Source organism: Canis lupus, chromosome 35, assembly GCF_011100685.1.
Source record: "Canis lupus familiaris isolate Mischka breed German Shepherd chromosome 35, alternate assembly UU_Cfam_GSD_1.0, whole genome shotgun sequence".
NCBI lineage: Eukaryota > Metazoa > Chordata > Mammalia > Carnivora > Canidae > Canis > Canis lupus.
Window position 1 is genome coordinate 14,314,681 of NC_049256.1, and position 20,241 is coordinate 14,334,921.

At 43.9% G+C, this 20,241-nt stretch overlaps 1 protein-coding gene across 1 annotated transcript in view; it reads left to right on the forward strand.

Annotated features, from left to right (window-relative positions):
* Window positions 1–3,171: 3,171 nt before the first annotated feature.
* Window positions 3,172–20,241, forward strand: part of SIRT5 (sirtuin 5) — a 38,256-nt gene continuing 21,186 nt past the window's right edge. Inside the window, 3 exon segments of the mRNA NM_001313805.1 lie at window positions 3,172–3,371; window positions 11,488–11,639; window positions 14,725–14,858. Coding sequence (NP_001300734.1) covers window positions 11,525–11,639; window positions 14,725–14,858 — 249 coding nt within the window. The 5' untranslated portion in view covers window positions 3,172–3,371; window positions 11,488–11,524.

Here is a 20,241-nt window from a genome sequence, read left to right on the forward strand (position 1 = left end):
GAGCCACCCAGGTGCCTCAAAATGTAGGTGTCTTTCCTGTACCATCATGGGGGAGCATTGGGGAGTCCGTCCTTAACCTCCAGTTAACTGAGGAGAGGGCTTCAGTAAGCACCCAGAGCGTTTGACCTGTGTGCCCTAGAGCTGGATGGACTCCAGGACTGATATTTGGTAGGTACCTGAGAAAGCCCAAAGGTGAGAAGATGAGGCTAGACAGGCTTGAAGCGGTACAACAGAGAGTGAGGGTTTTGTAGGAACATCCTCATTTCTAGGATTTGGCAGGGAAAAGGTTTATTCACATTTTTCATGGGCTGGATATGGCCCCATGGAAGGGGAGTTGGCTAGTGGTTTTCTTGGAAAGGGTCCTATTTCGTGGACTTTCTGCCAGGGGAGAGACGGCCTCAGTCAGCAGAGGTTCAAGCTTGCCAAGATGCAGAAACTGAGAGGGCCTTGATTGCATCAAGGGAACTATGGCTAAAAGGACCCTTGAAACTACCCAGAGCTCCCACATAAGGAAGAAAGGACATCTGGACACAGCTGGGACTTTGATCTTATCCTTTTTTTTTTTTTTTTTAAGATTTTATTTATTTATTCATGAGAGACACACAGAGAGAGACAGAGATATGGGCAGAGAGAGAAGCAGGCTTCCTGCGGGGAGCCCAATGTGGGACTCGATGCCAGGATCCTGGGATCATGACCTGAGCTGAAGGCAGACATTCAACCACTGAGCCACCCAGGTACCCCTGCAAGTTTTTTTTAATTGGGAAATCTACTTTTTTTTTTTTTTTTTAGGTTTTATTTATTTATTTGAGATAGAGAGTGAGAGAGAGAGAGAGAGAGCACAAGCAGGGGGCAGAGGGAGAGGGAGAAGCAGACTCCCCACTGAGCAGGGCACCTGATGTGGGGCTCCATCCAGGCTCCCAGATCATGACCTGAGCTGAAGGCAGACACGCAACCTCTGAGCCACCCAGGTGCCCCAGTTTTGCAGTCTTGGTGTCTATGTTCTTGCTGCTCTCCCGTGTTATTGAATAAAACCCTCGGAAAATTTTAGCCTTCTCATAGGTATGTTAAAATCAGTCCATTGATAAAGGACATGCAGCCTATATGTTTAAGTCCCTGTTTGCATTTGTATCAGAGGTTTAAAGAGGACAGTCCACTCGTGAGGGCCAGCATGGTAATCAGCAAAGTAAGTGACTCTAAGAGGATATAAAAGTCGGGGTGTGGGGAGATTTTCTTCCCAGAGGTAAAGTTGGGCATGTCTGAATCTCACCAAAGGGAGGAGGCAATAAACACTACCTCCCAGCCTATGTGCTCCTAAACTGCCCGGTTATGCCAGGAAAACCTTTGTAAATAGGGTGAGTTATGGATAAACTGTTTTTGCTTTTTTAATTTTGGTTTGTTCTGTGCTTCTAGGGACTCATAAGCAACATGAAAGAAAAAGTAATTTGCTTCTTCATTTTGATCAAGATAGCTAAGCCGCTATCCTCTGAATTCTAGGCTGCTTTCCTGTGAGGATACTCATTTATTCATGTAATATATATGAAGTGAAATAATCAATTGACATTCACTGTCAGGTACTGTGAGGGAATGGAAATTCCCTGGTGAGCAAATAGAGACAAAAAGGTCATCTTCAGGGAAGCCTAGAGCTTGGTGGGGGAGAGAAATAGAATGGAGAAAACATTACAGGATGAGGGGACAGTCTGTTTGAAAGCACAAGGCCAACAGGAATTTCAGCTGGAATTGCTTGGAAGGAGAAGTTGGTGGCTGATGCTTTGAGAGGAAGAGTCAGCTCTTTGGAGCCTGGAAGAAGGGATGGGGTGGAGAGTGGGGTGGAAGGGAGCTGTAGGTAGTAGACTCAGGGACCTTGATGGAACGCCATGCCTCAGTGGTGGCTGAACCTGTGGGTGGTGGCTGAGGGTACTTGTTGGGCCTTGAGACCAGGAAAGGTGGCAGTGAGGGGCACTGAGCCTCCTCAGTGTCCGAATGAAAGGAAGGATGAACACTTAGTGGCTCATCTCACAGGCATAAAAAGCAACAGAACAACTCCTTGGTGAGAGGCAGTGTGTTTGGGAGGCTGGACCTTTGTATCTGGAGCTAAAGCATTTAGGTTCAAATCCTAGTTCTACCAACAGCTTGGACAGTTACTTGAAAATGGGGTTTACACTGTTTTATCCAGTGGTGGGGCAGATTTAAATTGGCCTAATGCATGTTAAGTTCTTATAAGTGTTTGCCACCATGTCAGTGCTATAAACACATTAGGGAAAAAACGGGTAGATGTGAGGCCTGCCTCCAAAGTCCTTGGCCTCATTGGTTCTCTGAGGGGCTGGCTGGTACAGCCTGTGGGAGCAAGAGGGGTTTCCAAAGTGGGCTGAATTTCCAGCCAAATTAGGAAGTGGTTGAGGTTTGAGACGGGAAAACAAATGTTAAGGTAACACTTTTTTTTTTCATCTCAAGTTCCCAGAGCACTTCCCGTTCAGATCCATCGACAGGCTCATGAGCCATTCCACTGTAGTAACGGTCGTGCCGGTGGTAAGCCTGAATCCAAACTGAGAAAGATGAGCGATTTTAAGGGGAATCAGACATGCAGAACCACATGGGTCACTGAGTCCTTAGAGACCCTCAAAGCGAGCACGCAGGTAAAGATCACAGTGGTGGGGGATCCCTGGGTGGCTCAGCGGTTTAGCGCCTGCCTTCGGCCCAGGGCATGGTCCTGGAGACCCGGGATCGAATCCCACGTCGGGCTCCCGGTGCATGGAGCCTGCTTCTCCCTCTGCCTGTGTCTCTGCCCCCCCCCCCCCCGTGTCTCTCATGAATAAATACATAGAATCTTAAAAAAAAAAAAAATCACAGTGGTGGTGCCAGGGAACCCAACTGGAAGCACCATCACTGGAAGCAGCGTTTCAAGGAGGGCTGCCCCAATCTGGAATGCACTGTCCCGCAGCTGCATCATCCAGCGGTGGCTCCAAGCAGAAAAGAGGTAATAAATCACGACTTAAGAGGGAGGGTCGCTCACAGAGGCCCGGGCAGGTGGGCCCGGCGCGGCGGGGACTGCTCGGCGGCCTCCCTCGGCTGCAGGGGACCCGGACCCCCGCGGGGCGGGGCGGGGGGCGGGGCCATGGGCGGGGCCAGTCAGGGGGCGGGGCCAGCCAGGGGCGGGGCCTGCCGGCGCATGCGCGCTCCCCCGCTCCCGGGGGCCTTGACGGGCGGAGCAGCGAGGGGGAGGGGAGTGGACCCCCCGGAGCCCGCGGGCAGGGCCGCCACCCGTGCGGAGCCTCGAGCCCGGGCGTGCTCCGGGCCTAGCCTGCGGGCCGCCGCCGCCCGGGAGACGAGGGAGGGGGCCGGAAGCGAGGTTCAAGGTCCGGCGGCCGGAGCAGGTGGGCCCGGTGGGCCGCCGCGCGGGGGGAGCCCGGGGGGCCTGCGCCGAGCGTCGGGTCCGGGGGAGCCCGCGCGGCCCCCGCCGCAGCCTGGGTGGCCCGTGACGGCGGCCGGGGCTGGTGGCTGCGGGGCGGGGGTGGGGCAGGGAGGTCGGGCTCCCGGAGAGGGTGCCTGAGGCTTGCGGGGCGAGGGGTCCGGAGGCCGGCGGGCGGGGAGCGAGCGCGGGGAGCCGGCTGTTGCGCGTTGCAGGCGGCGGGGGAGGAGCGGAGACCTGGGGAGCGTGGTGCTCGGAAGCCAGAGGCAGCACCTGCTTGCCGTGGGGGTGCGGGTGGCGGTGGGGGTGGGGGTGGGGGTGCGGGGGTGATCCAGCAGGCCGAGGCTGGACGTGGCCAGGAGGAGCCAGACCACCACGCGGGTTAGCAGGTGGATGGAGGTGTGTGGTGGCCCTGGTGAGAGCAGTTGGTGGAGGGGATGGCCGGGCACTGCTCCATTGCACGCACTTAGCTCTGAGAGGTTCAAGAAGTATTTATCTGTGTAAGTTTTTGCAGTTCCTATTTTTGTTTTAAATATTTTTAAAAATTTTTTTTTTATTTATTTATGATAGTCACACAGAGAGAGAGAGAGAGGCAGAGATACAGGCAGAGGGAGAAGCAGGCTCCATGCACCGGGAGCCCGACGTGGGATTCGATCCCGGGTCTCCAGGATCGCGCCCTGGGCCAAAGGCAGGCGCTAAACCGCTGCGCCACCCAGGGATCCCTAAATATTGTTTTAAAGATTTATTTATTTATGATGACACAGAGAGAGAGAGAGAGAGAGAGGCAGAGGGAGGGAGAAGCAGGCTCCATGCAGGGAGCCCGACGCGGGACTCGATCCCGGGGCTCCAGGATCAGGCCCTGGGCTGAAGGCAGGCGCTAAACCGCTGAGCCACCCGGGGATCCTTAATCTCGAATTCCTGATCTAACCTTTCATTTGTTGTATTTTTCAGCATTGGTAGGATGCCACAGGGAGCATACAGACATTTTTCTTTTTTCTTTTTTTTTTTTCCTAATTCAGTAGGTGAGTTCAAAAGTTTGGTTAAACAAGAGACTGCCATTCACCCAGAATAACCTCCAGTGTTTGGGGAGCCAGTCCTACACCCAGAAAGCTCCCAATGACTGTTTGATGAATGCATTTATTTTCTCCCCTGTGGTCCTGTCTTCCCTCCCTGAATATAAAAGGCAGGGTAATGGATTTCTCCATTCACTGAATCAGCACAGTGGTGGCCTGTGCTGCCAGAGAAATTTGCTTTTCCACTTGAACAGGGTTGTAGGCTTGTGGAAGGTAGAGCCACTGCTCACCCTGACACCCCAGAGAGGCAAATAAATGTTGGCATAGAAGATGCTTCCAATAGATCCTCTGTGGGAGCATCTTGAAAATAATCTTACGTTCTGAGCATTTTTTGATCTTGGAAGCACATTTCAGGTGGCACTGTTGTAAAACACGTAAATGTTTTGTATTTAATTCCTACTTTGCACATTCATGGAAAGACTTGCAGAACACCTTTGGATTAATGGAAAATTTAGCAAAGCGTTTCCCACATTCTTTAAAAAAAAAAAAAAAATCATGTGAAATGTTCACTGGTAAAACAGGAAGCATAATGGTTTTATGAGACCAGAAGTTTTCTGATTCATTAGTTAAGATAGACACGGAAAACTTAGATTCTACTAATAAATTAATAAGTTAGTATGAGAAGAGATATGAAATGCAAATGATATATATGTTTAGAATGTATTTTGATTGTATTATAGCCCGTGAGTGTGTGTATACATGCATCTGTATGTGTAATACACATGTGTGTCATTAGACATAATTCACGTCTAATGGATTAGATGAGACCTAAAGCTGTCTTCCCAAAAAGTACTTGGTGATTGCATTTCCTAGGCAAAGAATCTAGAAACTACTGATTTTTGGAAATGTTGAAACATGAACAAGTAAAACTTCGTCCTACTTTATTATTTTGAGTTCAGTGTTCCTGGTGAAAGTAATTTTATTACTCAATAATGAAAACATTTGAATAGGAAAACTTAGATGAAAAATTAGTAACATTTTACCCAGGCATTATGTCCTAATCTTGTCAATCATACAATAAAAAATTCCTTAATATTCCCAAGTGTTTAAAAAAATTTTTTAAAAGATTTTATTAAGTAATATCTACACCCAAAGTGGGGCTTAGACTCACAACCCTAGGATCAAGAGTCTCATGCTCTACCTAATAAGCCAGCTGGGCACCCCAGTATTCTCAAATTTTTGACAACTGTTTATAATTAGCAACAAATTCAATACTCCTGCTCAGAATAGAATGAAGATTTGTCTTCATTTCATAGCTATTTGGCAGAAGACCTATCACTGAGACCTTCTTGCATAAGAACTGTATAGACAAAGAGCACTGTAGCTGGCTGCTTTATTTTAATGCCTCTGTTGATTGGATTTTCCTTACATTGTTTAAAGTTCTTAATGCTTTAAAATCCTACCTTCGTGTCTGAGGAAAAAAATAGGACAGTTTATTCAGGGGTTACCTAGAAGTCTTTGACCGTAAGCAGGAATGTTTGCAAACATTTGAAAACCTACAGAAGAAGAAAAGAATTTTCTGGAACAAAGTGATGTCTTCAAATTTTAGCAGTGGAGTCAAACTTTTTTTTTTTTTTTTTTTAAGATTTTATTTATTTACTCATGAGAGACAGAGAGAGAGGGACGCAGAGGGAGAAGCAGGCTCCATGCAGGGTCTCCAGCATCATGCCCTGGACTGAAGGCGGCGCTAAACCGCTGAGCCACCAGGCCTGCCCAAACATCTTCCTTTTTGAGAGAAGTAACTAAAGATATATATTAAGCTAAAAATGATCACATAAGTAACTTCATGTAATACGTGTGAAAGTTGGGACCCCTGGGTGGCGCAGTGGTTTGGCGCCTGCCTTTGGCCCAGGGCGCGATCCTGGACACCCGGGATCGAATCCCACGTCGGGCTCCCGGTGCCTGGAGCCTGCTTCTCCCTCTGCCTGTGTCTCTGCCTCTCTCTCTCTCTGTGTGACTATCATAAATAAATAAAAATTAAAAAAAAAATACGTGTGAAAGTTTTAGGCAAGTTAGTATTCCCAGTATTGGGAACTTTGATTTTCACAGTTTTTATCAAGATGTGCAAATTTAACAGTTATCATCTATGACAGTATCTTAAAGCCTCAAATGAATTTTTTCTTGATAATTATTGAAGCTGGCTGATGGGAGCATAAGAATTCATTATACTATTTTTGTGTATGTTTAAGTTTTTCCATAATTAAAAAAAAACTATCACAACACCTCACTTGTTACTGAGGTGTTTCAAATAATTAGTTTTTCCAAATAAATTGAAGTTTCTTAAAAGCCTATCCTGCCCATGCCAGGTGAAAATCATGTCAAGCCATTTCCCCCTTGCATCCTTTATAAATGGGGCACTAGGGTGATTTTCATGATGGTTCAGCATTCCCATTGTTGCAGTCTGCAGGCTGCTTACCAGGGTTCCTCTGTACCCAAGTCAGCCCACCTTCTTCCCCCACCCCCATCAGCAGCCAGGGGCCTTTTTTGGTGTTCCCAGGCTCTGACCTGCATTCCTTCTTTGCAGAAAGGACTCCAGGCAGCGAGAGAGTCTTGTCCCATGAGGTTGTTGTAGAAACCAGCACTACACCATTTTTCTCTAACCTACCCTCTTTTTCAAAATTCCAAGCTTCTTCTCTAATCTTTTTGATTACATCAGGGATGGGTTATGCTGCAAATTTGTCATTGTGCTTGCTTTTTGTTTTTAAGTAAGGTTTATTGAAATCTGACTTAGGTATTATGAAATTTCACCCTTCTTATTATACAGTTCCATGAGTTTTTGGAAACCACTACAAAATAAAGACATAGAATTTTCCACTGCTTTACTGCTTTAAAAAAGTTCCCTGGCCCTCCCTGCCTCCTCCCTCCCCCAGTTCCTGCAAACCAAGGATATGATTTCTGTACCTACAGTTTTGCTCTTTCATAATATCATATAAATGATCTCAATAGTATGTAGGTTTTGGTTTTAGCTTCATTTGCTTAGCATAATGCTTTTCTTTATTTTTTGTTACTTCAAAATAATTCTAGGTTTACAGAAATGTTGCAGAAATAGTACACAGAATTCCCATATATTGTTCATCCAATTTCCCCTAAGGTTAACGTGTTACCAAACTAGAATACAAGGATCTAAACCAGGACATTGACATTGGCAAGATACTGTTTGCTATTTTTGCCTCTGCAAAATTTCACTCAAATTTTGCCACTTCTCCCAGCAGTGTCTCCTTTCATGTCTTGGATCCAACCCAGAATCCCTTTGGAGAATTTCTTTGTCATGTCTCTTTAAGTCTGCAATCTGGGGAGAAGTCCCCAGTCTTTATTTTTCATTATCTTGGTAACTTTTTTGAAGAGTACCAGTCAATTTTGCTGTAGAATGCTTCCGCCACTGGAGTTGTCTGCTGTATTTTTAATAATTAAATTAAATGCATTTTGGGGGGAAATTCTACGGAAGTGATGTTTTGCCCTCTCATTGCATCCTCTAAGGAGGTAGATGAAGTCAGTATGTCTTGTTACTGACGATGTTAATTTTGATCACTCAGTTGAGGTTGGGTCTGTTAGCTTTTTCTCCTGTCAAGTTACTATTGCATAATACTGTAAAAGCTCACTCATGTTTTTGCATAGAGTAGCAGTTTATTCTTTTCATTGTGGAATAATATTTCATTGTATAGATGAATCACAGTTGGTGTTTTGTTTTGTTTTGTTTTTTGTTTTTCCCCCTTTATAAGTTGATGGACATTTGGTTTGCTTCCTTGTTTTGTCCTGGCCCTATGCAATGGACCCTGGTGTTCTGTTGAACATAATTTCACAGAGTACCAACATCAGACAAGGCTCTCCTGTGACCACAGTGAATCAGGACAAAGACAAGACAACTCCATCAATTAGGTCTGAACCCAGACAAAAACAAGAACATTTTCTAAACCACAAAAATGACAGACCATCCTCCTATCCTGGCTAATAGGAGAGACTGCTGCGTCTTGACCCCAGCTCTAGCCCTGTTTCACTCGTTGCACCTTTTCAGGAAGGTTCACGAAGATAACCAAGGTGTCCTATTCCCTGACGGTCTAGAACAAAGCTTGCTTCTAGCAACTCTCACTAGCCTTCCTGACACAGACCCGGCTCCTGTAATAAATCCGTGCTAACACTGTACCTGAGACACTTTGCAGGTCCTCAGTGTGCTGCTCTCTCCTTGCAACTTGCTCAACCTCAGGTGTGTTTGTGGTCTTTCACTGGAGAGCATGGACACTGTACACCTACAAACACATGCATTGAAAATCCTTGCTTTTCCTCTGGTCTCCAAACATGCTATTTCTCACCCCACCTCTAACTCTTTTTACTCATTACTTGGGAAATCTTCCATTTTTTAAAATGCAAATATAGATAAATGCTATAGTATATACTTCTATCTCCTTCCATTTCTCTTACAAAACACTATATGCATCTGACTTTTTCCCCTCTTTATATTCTGAAGATATCGGTCAAGGTTCTAGAGAATGTCTTGGGATGCCTGGCTGGGTCAGGCGGTAGAGCATGCAGCTCTTGATCTTGGGGTTGTAAATTTAAGCCCTATGTTGGGCATAGAGCTTACATTAAAAAAAAAAAAAAAAAAGATTAAGAGAGACTATCTTTTTTTTTTTTTTTTTTAACATGAAATCAGCACATTGGAATGCTTTGTGGAATGAAATAATCCAATTTGTCACTAACAGGTTTTTAAAACCTTTTTATTTTATTTATCATTTTTAAATTTTTTTAGTAACTGGTTTTTGAGCCTCATCTTCCAGACATTTTAAAATATTTTAAAATTTTATTTAAATTCAATTAACATATAATGTATCATTGGTTTCAGAGGTAGATTCAGTGATTCATTAGTCTTATATAACACTGCTCTTTCCACCCTGTCCTCCTTAATGTCTGTCACCCAGTTACCCCCTCCCCCTACCTCCCTCCCCTCAGTTTGTTTCCTATGGTTAAGAGTCTCTTATGGTTTCAGACATTTATTTTTAACCTCTCTTACTATCTCTGCTCTGCTTATACCAGCCATCACTTCTTTTTTTTTTTGTCTGCTTATAAATACAGTGGCAAGTTACATTTAATCACTTTGTTCATTTGTTTTTTTTAAATTGTAGTAAAATACACAGAACATAAAAATTTACCATCTTAACCATTTTTTTTATTCATGAAAGACAGAGAGAGGCAGAGACATAGGTAGAAGGAGAAGCAGGCTTCCTGTGGGGAGCCCAATGCAGGACTGATCCCAGGATTCCATCCCAGGACCTCAGGATCACCACCTGAGCCAAATGCAGATGCTCAACCCCTGAGCCTCCCAAGTGCCCCCATCTTTTTTTTTTAAGGTTTTATTTATTCGTGAGAGACAGAGAGAGGCAGAGACAGAGGCAGAGGGAGAAACAGGCTCCCTGCAGGGAGCCCAATGTGGGACCCGATTCCAGGACCCCAGGATCACGCCCTGGGCCAAAGGCAGACACTTAACCGCTGAGCCACCCAGGCGCCCCAATGTGCCCCTTTTTAAGGGAACAGTTCAGTAGTGTTAAGTAAGTACATTTACTTTGTTGTATAATCAGTCTCTAAAACTTTTTATTTTACAAAGCTGAAACCCTATGCCCATTACCTTTATTTTTAAACTATCCTATAGTTCACATACAGGAAAATAACCCTTTTTTCTTTTTTTTTTTTAAATTTTATTTATTTATTTATGATAGTCAGAGAGAGAGAGAGAGAGGCAGAGACACAGGCAGAGGGAGAAGCAAGCTCCATGCACCGGGAGCCCGACGTGGGATTCGATCCCGGGTCTCCAGAATCGCGCCCTGGGCCAAAGGCAGGCGCCAAACCGCTGCGCCACCCAGGGATCCCCGGAAAATAACCCTTTTTGAGTGTAGTGTTTCGTGGGTTTTGACAGACACAATCCTGTAACCACAGCCTTAATCAAGTCGTAGGACAGTTTTGTCACCCTTGAGAATCCCCTCCAGCCCCTTTGTGTTTTCACTCCTCCCTGCTCAGGCAGCCACTGGACCTATTTTCTGTTCCCTTAGTTTTGTCCCTTCTAGAATGTCATATTGGTGGATTCATATGCATATTTTATTGTCATTCTGGGTATTGTGACTGTGCCATTGTTTACTGAACTCATCCCCCATTGATAGGTTGTTTCCAATCAACCACAGTGATCTAAAGAACAACTGTAGATCTGTCATTTTGGATGTGGGCAACTCTGTTTAAAAATTTTCCACACTTGGGATTGCTAGGTCAAAGGGCAAATGCACTGGTAATTTTGATAGGTTGTCTTCCAAAGGGATTATGACATTTTGGTAAATGTATTATTTTTCTGTTTTCTAGATCTACAGACCTTTCATTCTGAGTTCTTCCAACAGTTTGCCCACTCGATCAGAGTCAGCCCTGCCAGTTACCCTTTTGATGTCAGTGAGCCAAATATTGTCCTCCTCTGTGTCTGGTTTTTTATAAAATTCCTCAGGGCTGGATAGAAATTTACTAAATGTGCTTTAAGTCACAGTTTCTTTTGACTTGATGTTCTCTTGGTCTTATTTGGTGGCATAGTACAAGTCTTCCTTGCCCAGTTCCATTCTCAGAATTTACATTCTCGTAGAAACTGTATTTTGATCAAAAGTTGAGAAGGCATGCCTTTTCCTTACCTTTTCATACCTTTTAAAAAGCAGAACTTGATTTTTTCAAATGAATTTTTCCATCTTACCCCTTCCCAAGCCTCTAAGGCAGTATTTCTCAAACTTGGAGAATACTGCTGGTCTGGGAGCCAGTCTTTGAGAACCACTGCTTCAGGGCCCCTGGGAGTGCTTGAGAACATAAGTGGGAAACAGTTGGTTTAGAGGACGAATACCATCCAGATCTGTTACTAATGATTTTTATAAAGGGCATTCTTACATATACACACACACACACACACACACACACACACACACACATAGATAGATACACACATGTATGTACAAAAACAAGTTGATTTTATTTGTTTCTGTGGTTTTTTTCTAGAACCCATCTCAGGAATTAGTACCACAAAGACAACTTGATGCAACCTCTTCAGATTGCCCCCTGTCGATTACTTTATGGGCTGTATCGTGGATTGAAGTCTCCAGCCTCCACTGGAACCCGGATTTGCCCAACAATGGCTCGACCAAGTTCAAGTAGGTCTTTCTCAGCCTGCCACCCCCTTCATCTCCAGTGGAATTTGTAGTACCTGAGAGTTCCTGGACTTTGAGGGGGAATGTCTATAGTGGCGCGAGTGCTAGGCAAGCTTTTGGAGAAAGCTGCCATCTTTCCTCAGGCAAGCCCCTTCCAGGACAGGGTCTGGGATTACCTCTGAGTAGTCAAACTGAAGTCCTTTGGATACATTTTATTGCTTCTCCCAGAATATTTGCATTCAAGCTTCTCACCTAGGATTTGTCTTTTAAAGTCCTTGCCTCTCAGCGAGGTTTGTCCTTACAGCATTATATGGAGTTAAATGTTCTGCACAGATGGGATTCTTATCTCTAGCTGGGCTCTTAATCTGTAGTGAATATAGTGCCTAACAGATTTATATAATACAGGATCTTTGGTGGGCCTGTTAAACGTGTGTTAGTATGGTATTGAAAGGCCAAGCTGACCTCTTTTTGTTATTTTTCAACTTCTGGATAACTTCTTTCTAATATTGCAAGTGTGCCCAGACATACCAGCCCCTCCTTCCATTTTGCCCAAGTTCAGGAACAGAAAACAACCAAATCCCTTGGGAATAAGGCAGGCTGCTTGAATCTATGGGGGACCCACAGCTGTGTGCTTGCTTGACTTCTGCCCAGAGTGGGCCATCTGGGTTTGGAACTGCAAAATGTCCTGGGGTATTTTCCCTCAGTCATTGGGAAATGCCTCTTCTTCTTTCTTCTTTCTTCTCCTCCTCCCCCTCCTCCTCCTCCCCTTCCCCCACCTCCTCCTCCTTCTCTAGATTTTACACCATGTTAACATTATTGTATTTGCATCCTGTTTTCCTTTTTTTTTTTTTTTAATTTTTTAATTTATTTATGATAGTCACACAGAGAGAGAGAGAGAGAGAGAGAGAGGCAGAGACATAGGCAGAGGGAGAAGCAGGCTCCATGCACCGGGAGCCCGACGTGGGATTCGATCCCGGGTCTCCAGGATCGCGCCCTGGGCCAAAGGCAGGCGCTAAACCGCTGCGCCACCCAGGGATCCCTGCATCCTGTTTTCCAAGAACCAAATCCAAGCTGACCTTCTTGTTTCTAGAAGTTGCTAAAAGTGGGACCTTAATAGAATCACCTTAACTAGGATCTATTCATCAGGATGATGTTTCAGGTTTTTGTTTTGTTTTTTGTTTTTTGTTTTTTGTTTAAAGATGTTTAGAGCTAAGGGAAAGCATTATGAGTGAACTTTGAAGTCCTTGAGAACATTTGTAGGGTTTGAACCCTGAAGTCATACAAAGAGTCCCTAGTAACGTACTCTTTTTTCTATTAAGCATCTTGTTTTTTTCAGGAGATTAGACCAAACTGCAAACTCTAATCCACCCAGACTGGGTTTCTTTTTTTGAATTCTTCCTGGTTGGACAGCTTTAGTGAGCCTCATTTGTCATACTGGTCTATCTCCGAAGGGAATGTGAGCGTGGGCTAAGCTTCGGCATGGTCGGCAAATGGTTGGGCTAGTTATATCATAAGGGAACAGTGTACCAGCACCATCTTAAATCCTTTGGGACTTAAACTTCCTAACGTGATCCCAGAGAGCGCCTGGGAGGGGCACCTGGGTGGCTCAGTCAGTAAAATGTCTGCCTTTGGCTCAGGTCATGATCTCAGAGTCCTGGGATTGATCGAGTCCTGAGTCAGGCTCCCTGCTCAGTGGGGAGCCTGCTTCTCCCTCTCCTTCTGCCCCTCCCCCTGCTTGTGTGCTCTTTCTGTCAAATAAATAAAATCTTAAAAAAAAAAAAAAAAAAAAGAATGCATTTGGAGAGGGAGTTGGATCCTCTGCTTCTTTGTTTCTGAGAGTCTACTTTTACTCCCTGTGCCTTCTTACCAATAGCCAGAGAGGAAGGGAAGGGAAGAAGGGATGGGGATCTTTATTGAGGTTCTCAGTCCTGGGCCAGTCATGAAGGTGACTCTGGGCTTACCAGGCTGAGGTCTTATAAGGAAGGTGGCAATATATGAGAGACCAACAATCTGTCTTACCAGCTTGGGGTACAAAATAGAGTCATGTTCCTTTTCATATCTCAGTTCATTGTCTCTCCACCTCCATCCCCCTATCTCTCCTTTTCTCCATCTCGGCTATCCCCAGTTCCATCTCTCAGGGGATGCTCCTTCATTCCAGGGTCTCCATTGCCTCCAGTGGGGGAGACCAGAAAACCTGCTGCACCAAAGACTCACCTGCACTTTTGCCAAAATTTGCAGTGCATTAGCATAGGTTAGCCACTCTGGGGAGATGTCTGTGTTGGTGGTGGTGGGGGTGGTGGTCACAGGCAGTGCTGGTCTGGCATTTTCCCATCCATTAGCTTTTAAAAATCTTTCTAACAGCCTGCTTGTGGGAAGGCAGTACTGTGTACCTCAAACAGCCAGAGAGCAGAGGGCAAGTCCTTTCCATCAGAGCTCACAGGTGGATGGATGGGAGACAGCCGAGATTCAAAGCCAGAGTCATGGGCCCTGCTTCTTTCTTTAAGATGCTATATGCTCGCACATTAGGCCACATGAATGGTGTCTTCATGGTACAGGAGTGATTTTTTTTTTTTAATTTTTAAAATTTAATTTAATTTATTTTTAAAAGATTTTATTTATACATTTGATAGAGAGCATAAGCAGGGGAGCAACAGGAAGCGGCAGAGGGAGAAGCAGGCTCCCCAGTGAGCAGGGAGCCCAATGTGGGGCTTTATCCCATGACCCTGGGATCATGACCTGAGCCAAAGGCAGATGCTTAACTGACTGAGCCACCCAGGTGGCCCTGATTTTTTTAAAGATGTATTTGCTTATTTTAGAGAGAGAGACAATCTCAAGCAGACTCCATGCCCAGCGTGGACCCTGATACGGGGCTCAATCTCTCGACCCTGAGATAGCAACTTGAGTGGAAATCGAGAGTCAGATGCTCAACTGCCTGAACCATGCAGGTGCCCCTGTATAGGACTGATTTTTATTTGAGTATCCGAAAGTATGATTTCACACGAGGTCAAGTCCAAATAGGAACAATCAATACAGGATATAAATGTCCACATGGTACACTGGATTTATAAAGATTTTGTTCTTTCTTCAGATATGGCTGATTTTCGGAAGCTTTTTGCAAAAGCGAAGCACATAGTCATCATTTCAGGGGCTGGCGTTAGTGCTGAGAGCGGAGTCCCAACTTTCAGAGGAGCTGGGGGCTACTGGAGAAAATGGCAAGCTCAGGTGAGGGGCGTTTCCAGAATTCCAAGGGTTTCCTCTGAATGAAACCGTGGCAGAGTTTGACTCAAAGCCTGATGCCTAACCCAGGGGGCAAAGTTCCAAAATTAACTGTGATTCTTGTCTTGCTTATTGTGGCATCGAAACATAGTGTGTGTGATGAAGGATTAAGGTCTCAGACATAAGCAAAATAGCCGCTTTCCTTGCTTTCTAGATCTGTATAGATTGTATTTATTCCCATGACAATTTATTTTTTTAATTTTTTTAAAGGTTTTATTCATGAGAGAGAGAGAGAGGCAGAGGCACAGGCAGAGGGAGAAGCAGCCTCCCTGGGGGTAGCCCGATGTGGGACTTGATCCCAGCACCCTGGGATCACGCCCTGAGCTGAAGGCAGATGCTCAACCACTGAGCCATCCAGGCATCCCATATTCTTATAACAATTTGGATTTCTTCTGGTAATTAGAGTCAGAGAAATCTTGGTTAGCATAGTTCATCACTCTTCTACAGAGTTTGAAATTAAATACTACACATTTTTTTTAAAATATTTTATTTATTATTTATTTATTTAAGTCACAGACAGAGAGAGAGAGAGGCAGAGACACAGGCAGAGAGAGAAGCAGGCTCCATGCACCAGGAGCCCGACGTGGGATTCGATCCCGGGTCTCCAGGATCGCGCCCTGGGCCAAAGGCAGGCGCCAAACCGCTGCGCCACCCAGGGATCCCTAAATACTACACATTTTTAAAGTTCCTGTGACTTTTCATGTATTTTTAAAAGATTTTATTTATTTATTTGAGAGAGAGAGAGAGTGCATGAGTGGCGGTGGGGGGTAGACAGAGGGAGAGAGAGAAACAGATGCTCCGCTGAGCAGGGAGCCCCATGGTGGGGCTCAATCCCAGGACCCTTAGATCATGAGCTGAGCCCAAGGCAGATGCTTGACCACCTGAGCCACCCAGGTACCCTTGAAATTTTCATATCTAAAGCCACAGTTGCACTGTTGAAGGCTTAGAGCTTCATGTGTAAAACTTTATATGAAGGCTATTAGAATGAAAGCTCTATGGGCATGGACTTTTTAAAAATTCAATTTGTATTAAGGTAAAAATAAAATAAATTAAGATTTACATTTGTATTCAGGTATAATAAATAGTTGACCCTTGAACAACCCAGGTTTGAATTGCGTGGGTCCACTGACACATGGATTTTTTTTTTTCTATATATATTATAAAATTTTTTTAGATTTGCAACAGTTTGAAAAAACTCACAGATGAGCAGCATAACCTAGAGATATTTAAAAATGTAAGAAAAAGGTATGTCATAAATTCATAAATGCATGAAATATATGTAGATACTAGTCTGTTTTTATCATTTACTACCATACAAATTTATTATAAAAATTTAAAATTTATTAAAACTTACGTACACAAATGCAGACCACATATGGTGCCATTCTTAGTCTAGAGAAATGTAAACAAATGTAATGATGCAGTATTAAATCTCACTTAAACCTGACTATAGTGCCTACCGTACTTCTGTAATAGTTTTGTAGCTACCTCCTCCTGTTGCTGTTGCGGTGAGCTCAAGTATTGCAAGTATCTGTTTAAGATTTGGTGTGACACTAGTCATCTCTATGTGAGCAGTTTGTCCCTCCAGTAAATTTCATGTTGCAGTAAAGAGTAATCTCAAAAACAAACAAACAAACAAACAGACAGACAAAAACAAAAAAAAAAACAACAAAAAAGAGTAATCTCTTGGAATACCACTTTGCACCAGTGAGAATGGCTAAAATTAACAAGACAGGAAACAACAAATGTTGGCCAGGATGTGGACAATGCTGGTAGGAATGCAGGCTGGTGCTGCCACTCTGGAAAACAGTATGAAGGTTCCTGGAGAAGTTAAAAATAGAGCTACCTTCCCACCCAGTAATTGTACTCCTGGGTATTTACCCCAAAGATACAGATGTAGTGAAATGACAGGACACCTGTACCCCAATGTTCATAGAAGAAATGTCCACAATAGCCAGACTGTGGAAAGTGCTGAGATGTCCTTGGACAGATGAATGGATAAAGAAGATGTGGTATAGATATACTATGGAATATTACTCAGCCGTCAGAGAGGATGAATACCTATATTTACATCGACATGGATGGAACTGTAGGGTATTATGTTGAGTGCTAGAAGTCAGTCGAAGAAGGACAATGATCATACGGTTTCACTCCTTTTTAATTTTTTTTTAATTTTTATTTATTTACTTATGATAGTCACAGAGAGAGAGAGAGGCAGAGACACAGGCAGAGGGAGAAGCAGGCTCTATGCACCGGGAGCCTGATATGGGATTCGATCCCGGGTCTCCAGGATCGCACCCTGGGCCAAAGGCAGGCGCTAAACCGCTGCGCCACCCAGGGATCCCATACGGTTTCACTCCTATGCGGATATAAGAAATAGGGATAGGGACTATAAGGAAAGGGGAAAAACTGAGTGGGGAAAAATTAGAGAGGAAGAAAACCATGAGAAACTCCTAACTCTGAAAAATAAAAAGTTGCAGAAGAAGAGTTGGGGTGGGGGGAGAGGATAACTGGGTGGTGGGCATTCAGGAAGGAATGTGGTGTGATGAGCACTGGGTGTTATACTATATGTTGGCCAATTGAATTTAAATAGGAAAAATTTTAAAAAGAGTGATCTCTTGGGGTTCCCGTATATTTTTCATCATGCTTAGTGCAATATGATCAACCCTGAATCCTACCATGGGACCCATGCAAAGTGCCACTAGTGATGTAGAAAATGCTCCCAAAAAGCTGAGGAAAGTCATGACATGACATTTTTTAAAAAAGTTGAATTGCTTGATATGACCTATAGATTGAGGTCTGCCACTGTGGTTGCCCACCAATTATTTCAGGAAGATCCATTGGGAAAAAAAAAAAAAAAAAAGGAAATTCATGAGGCCATTGCCATAGCTACACCAGCAGGTGCAAAAATCTTTCACTTTTTTGTGAAATACATATATATATTTTTTATTTGTAAATGTTTTATTTGTTTATTCATGAGAGACAGAGAGAGACACAGGCAGAGGGAGAAGCAGGCTCCCTACAAGGGGCCTCATGTGAGACTCGATCCTGGATCCCAGGATCACACCCTGAGCCGAAGGCAGATGCTCCACTGCTGAGCCACTCAGGCGTCCTGTGAAATATATTTTTATCTCATATTGAAAATGCAGCTTCTATGCGGTTCAGGATTGGCTTTAAGAGAGGTATACCTTTAGACTCCATGGTGATTTGAGAAAAAGCAAAGTCATTATATGATAACTTAAAGCAAAAAAAAGGTAAAGGATCTAAAGCTGGAAAATTCAGAGCCAGCAGAATTTGGTTTGATAATCTTAAAAAGAGGTTTGGCTTAAAAAAAAAAAAAAAAAAAAAAAGCCAAGCTAACAGGAGAAGTAGCTTCTGCCAGCCAAGAGGCAGCAGACAAGTTCCCAGACCCCAGTAAGAAGATCTTTGAGGAGAGAATATGTCTGCCTACACAGGTTTTTAATATAGACAGAGTGCCCTGTTCTGGGGGAAAAATATGCTACGAAGGATGTTTATTAGTAAGAAAGAGAAGTGATGCCAAGATTTAAGACAGGAAGGGATAGGCTAATTCTACAGTTTCATACAAATGCAGTCAGGTTTCTTTCTTTTTTATTTTTATTTTTGAAAGATTTTATTTATTTATTCATGAGAGACAGAGAGAGGCAGAGACACAGGCAGAGGGAGAAGCAGGTTCTATGTAGGGAGCCCGAGGTGGGACTCATCCCAGGTCTTCAGGATAATGCCTTGAGCTGAAGGCAGCGCTAAACCACTGAGCCACCCAGGCTGCCCTGCAGTCAGGTTTCTGATCAGGACAGCCCTTATCTATAAAGCTGATAACTCCCCAAGTTTTCAAGGGAAAAGATAAATAGCAGGTGCCAGTCTTGGTTGTAGAAGAAGGAGGCCTGGACAACAAGAATCCTGTTTCTGGATGGGCCCCATTAATGAAGTACCTTGCTAATAAGAGACTGCCTTTTAATGTTCCTTTGATATTGGACAATGCCCCTGGCCACCCAGAAGCCCATGAGTTCAACACTGAAGGCGTCAGACTGGTCTACTTGTTCCCAAACACAATATCTCTAATTCAGCCTGTAGGTCAAGGGGTTATAAGGACCTTTAAGGCTCATGAAACACAGTGCTCTATGGAAAGGATTGTCAACACTGTGGAAGGGTACCCTGATACAACATCATGAAAGTCTGGAAGGATTATGCTAGTAGAGATGGCATCATTAGAGAAGAAGCTGTGAAAGCCGTCAAGCCCAAAACAATAAATTCTTTTTTTTTTTTAAGATTTTATTTATTTATTCATTCATGAGAGACGCGCGCACACACACACACACAGAGAGAGAGAGGCAGAGACACAGGCAGAGGGAGAAGTAGGCTCCATGCAGGGAGTCTGATGCAGGACTCTATCCCGGGACCCTGGGATCACGACCTGAGCCAAAGACGGACACTCAACCACTGAGCCACCCTAGTGCCCCTATCTTTTATTTTTTGATGTCTACTGTTAGTCATATGTATAACATCTATAGTCTTTTGTATCGTATATAAGAATATTGATGTAGGCCCTGACAGATGATTTCTGGTGTAAACAGACAACATATTTTCGGTATTGATCCGTACAGGACAGCACTGTAAATGTATTTTCTCTTCCTTACAATTTTCTTAACATTTTCTTTTTTTCTAGTGTACTTTATTGTAAGAATACATTATATAATACATATAACATACAAAATATGTGTTACTTAACTGTTGATGTTATCGGTAAGGCTTCCAGTCGACAGTAGAAGCTATTAATAGTTAAGTTTTGGGGAAGTTAGAAGTTATATGCAAGATTTTTGACTGCACAGAGGTTGGTGCTCTTAACCCCCACGTTGTTCAAGGGTTAACTGTACATGTAATAAAACTCACCGATTTGAAGTGTACATTCAATCAATGAGTTTTAACAAGTGAGCCAACACCCACCATCCTGGTTACAGTGTACCATTAGACCCTTAGGCACCGAGCCTCCTCCCCTCCCCTGGCCTAGGAAATCCCTAGTTTGGAAATGTAGATTTTGTCAGTTCATTGCTCTGTCCCCAGCTCCAGAACTCTGGCACATGTAAGTGCTTAGTAGACCTTTGTTGGTTGAATGAAGGTCATCATAAATAGTTACTTCAGTCATGAATTCCAGATTTAGTAGGTAGGTTCTTGTTAAGTGAAGTGTTGATGAACCTACCTTTCCTTCCCTACTAAATGCCTCGGGCTGGCAAATGTTTGGGATTTGTCACCTTTCTGCTGTCCTTAGATGAGCCTATGGATGTAGATGTGAGGATTGTTGCCTTAAAGGTGA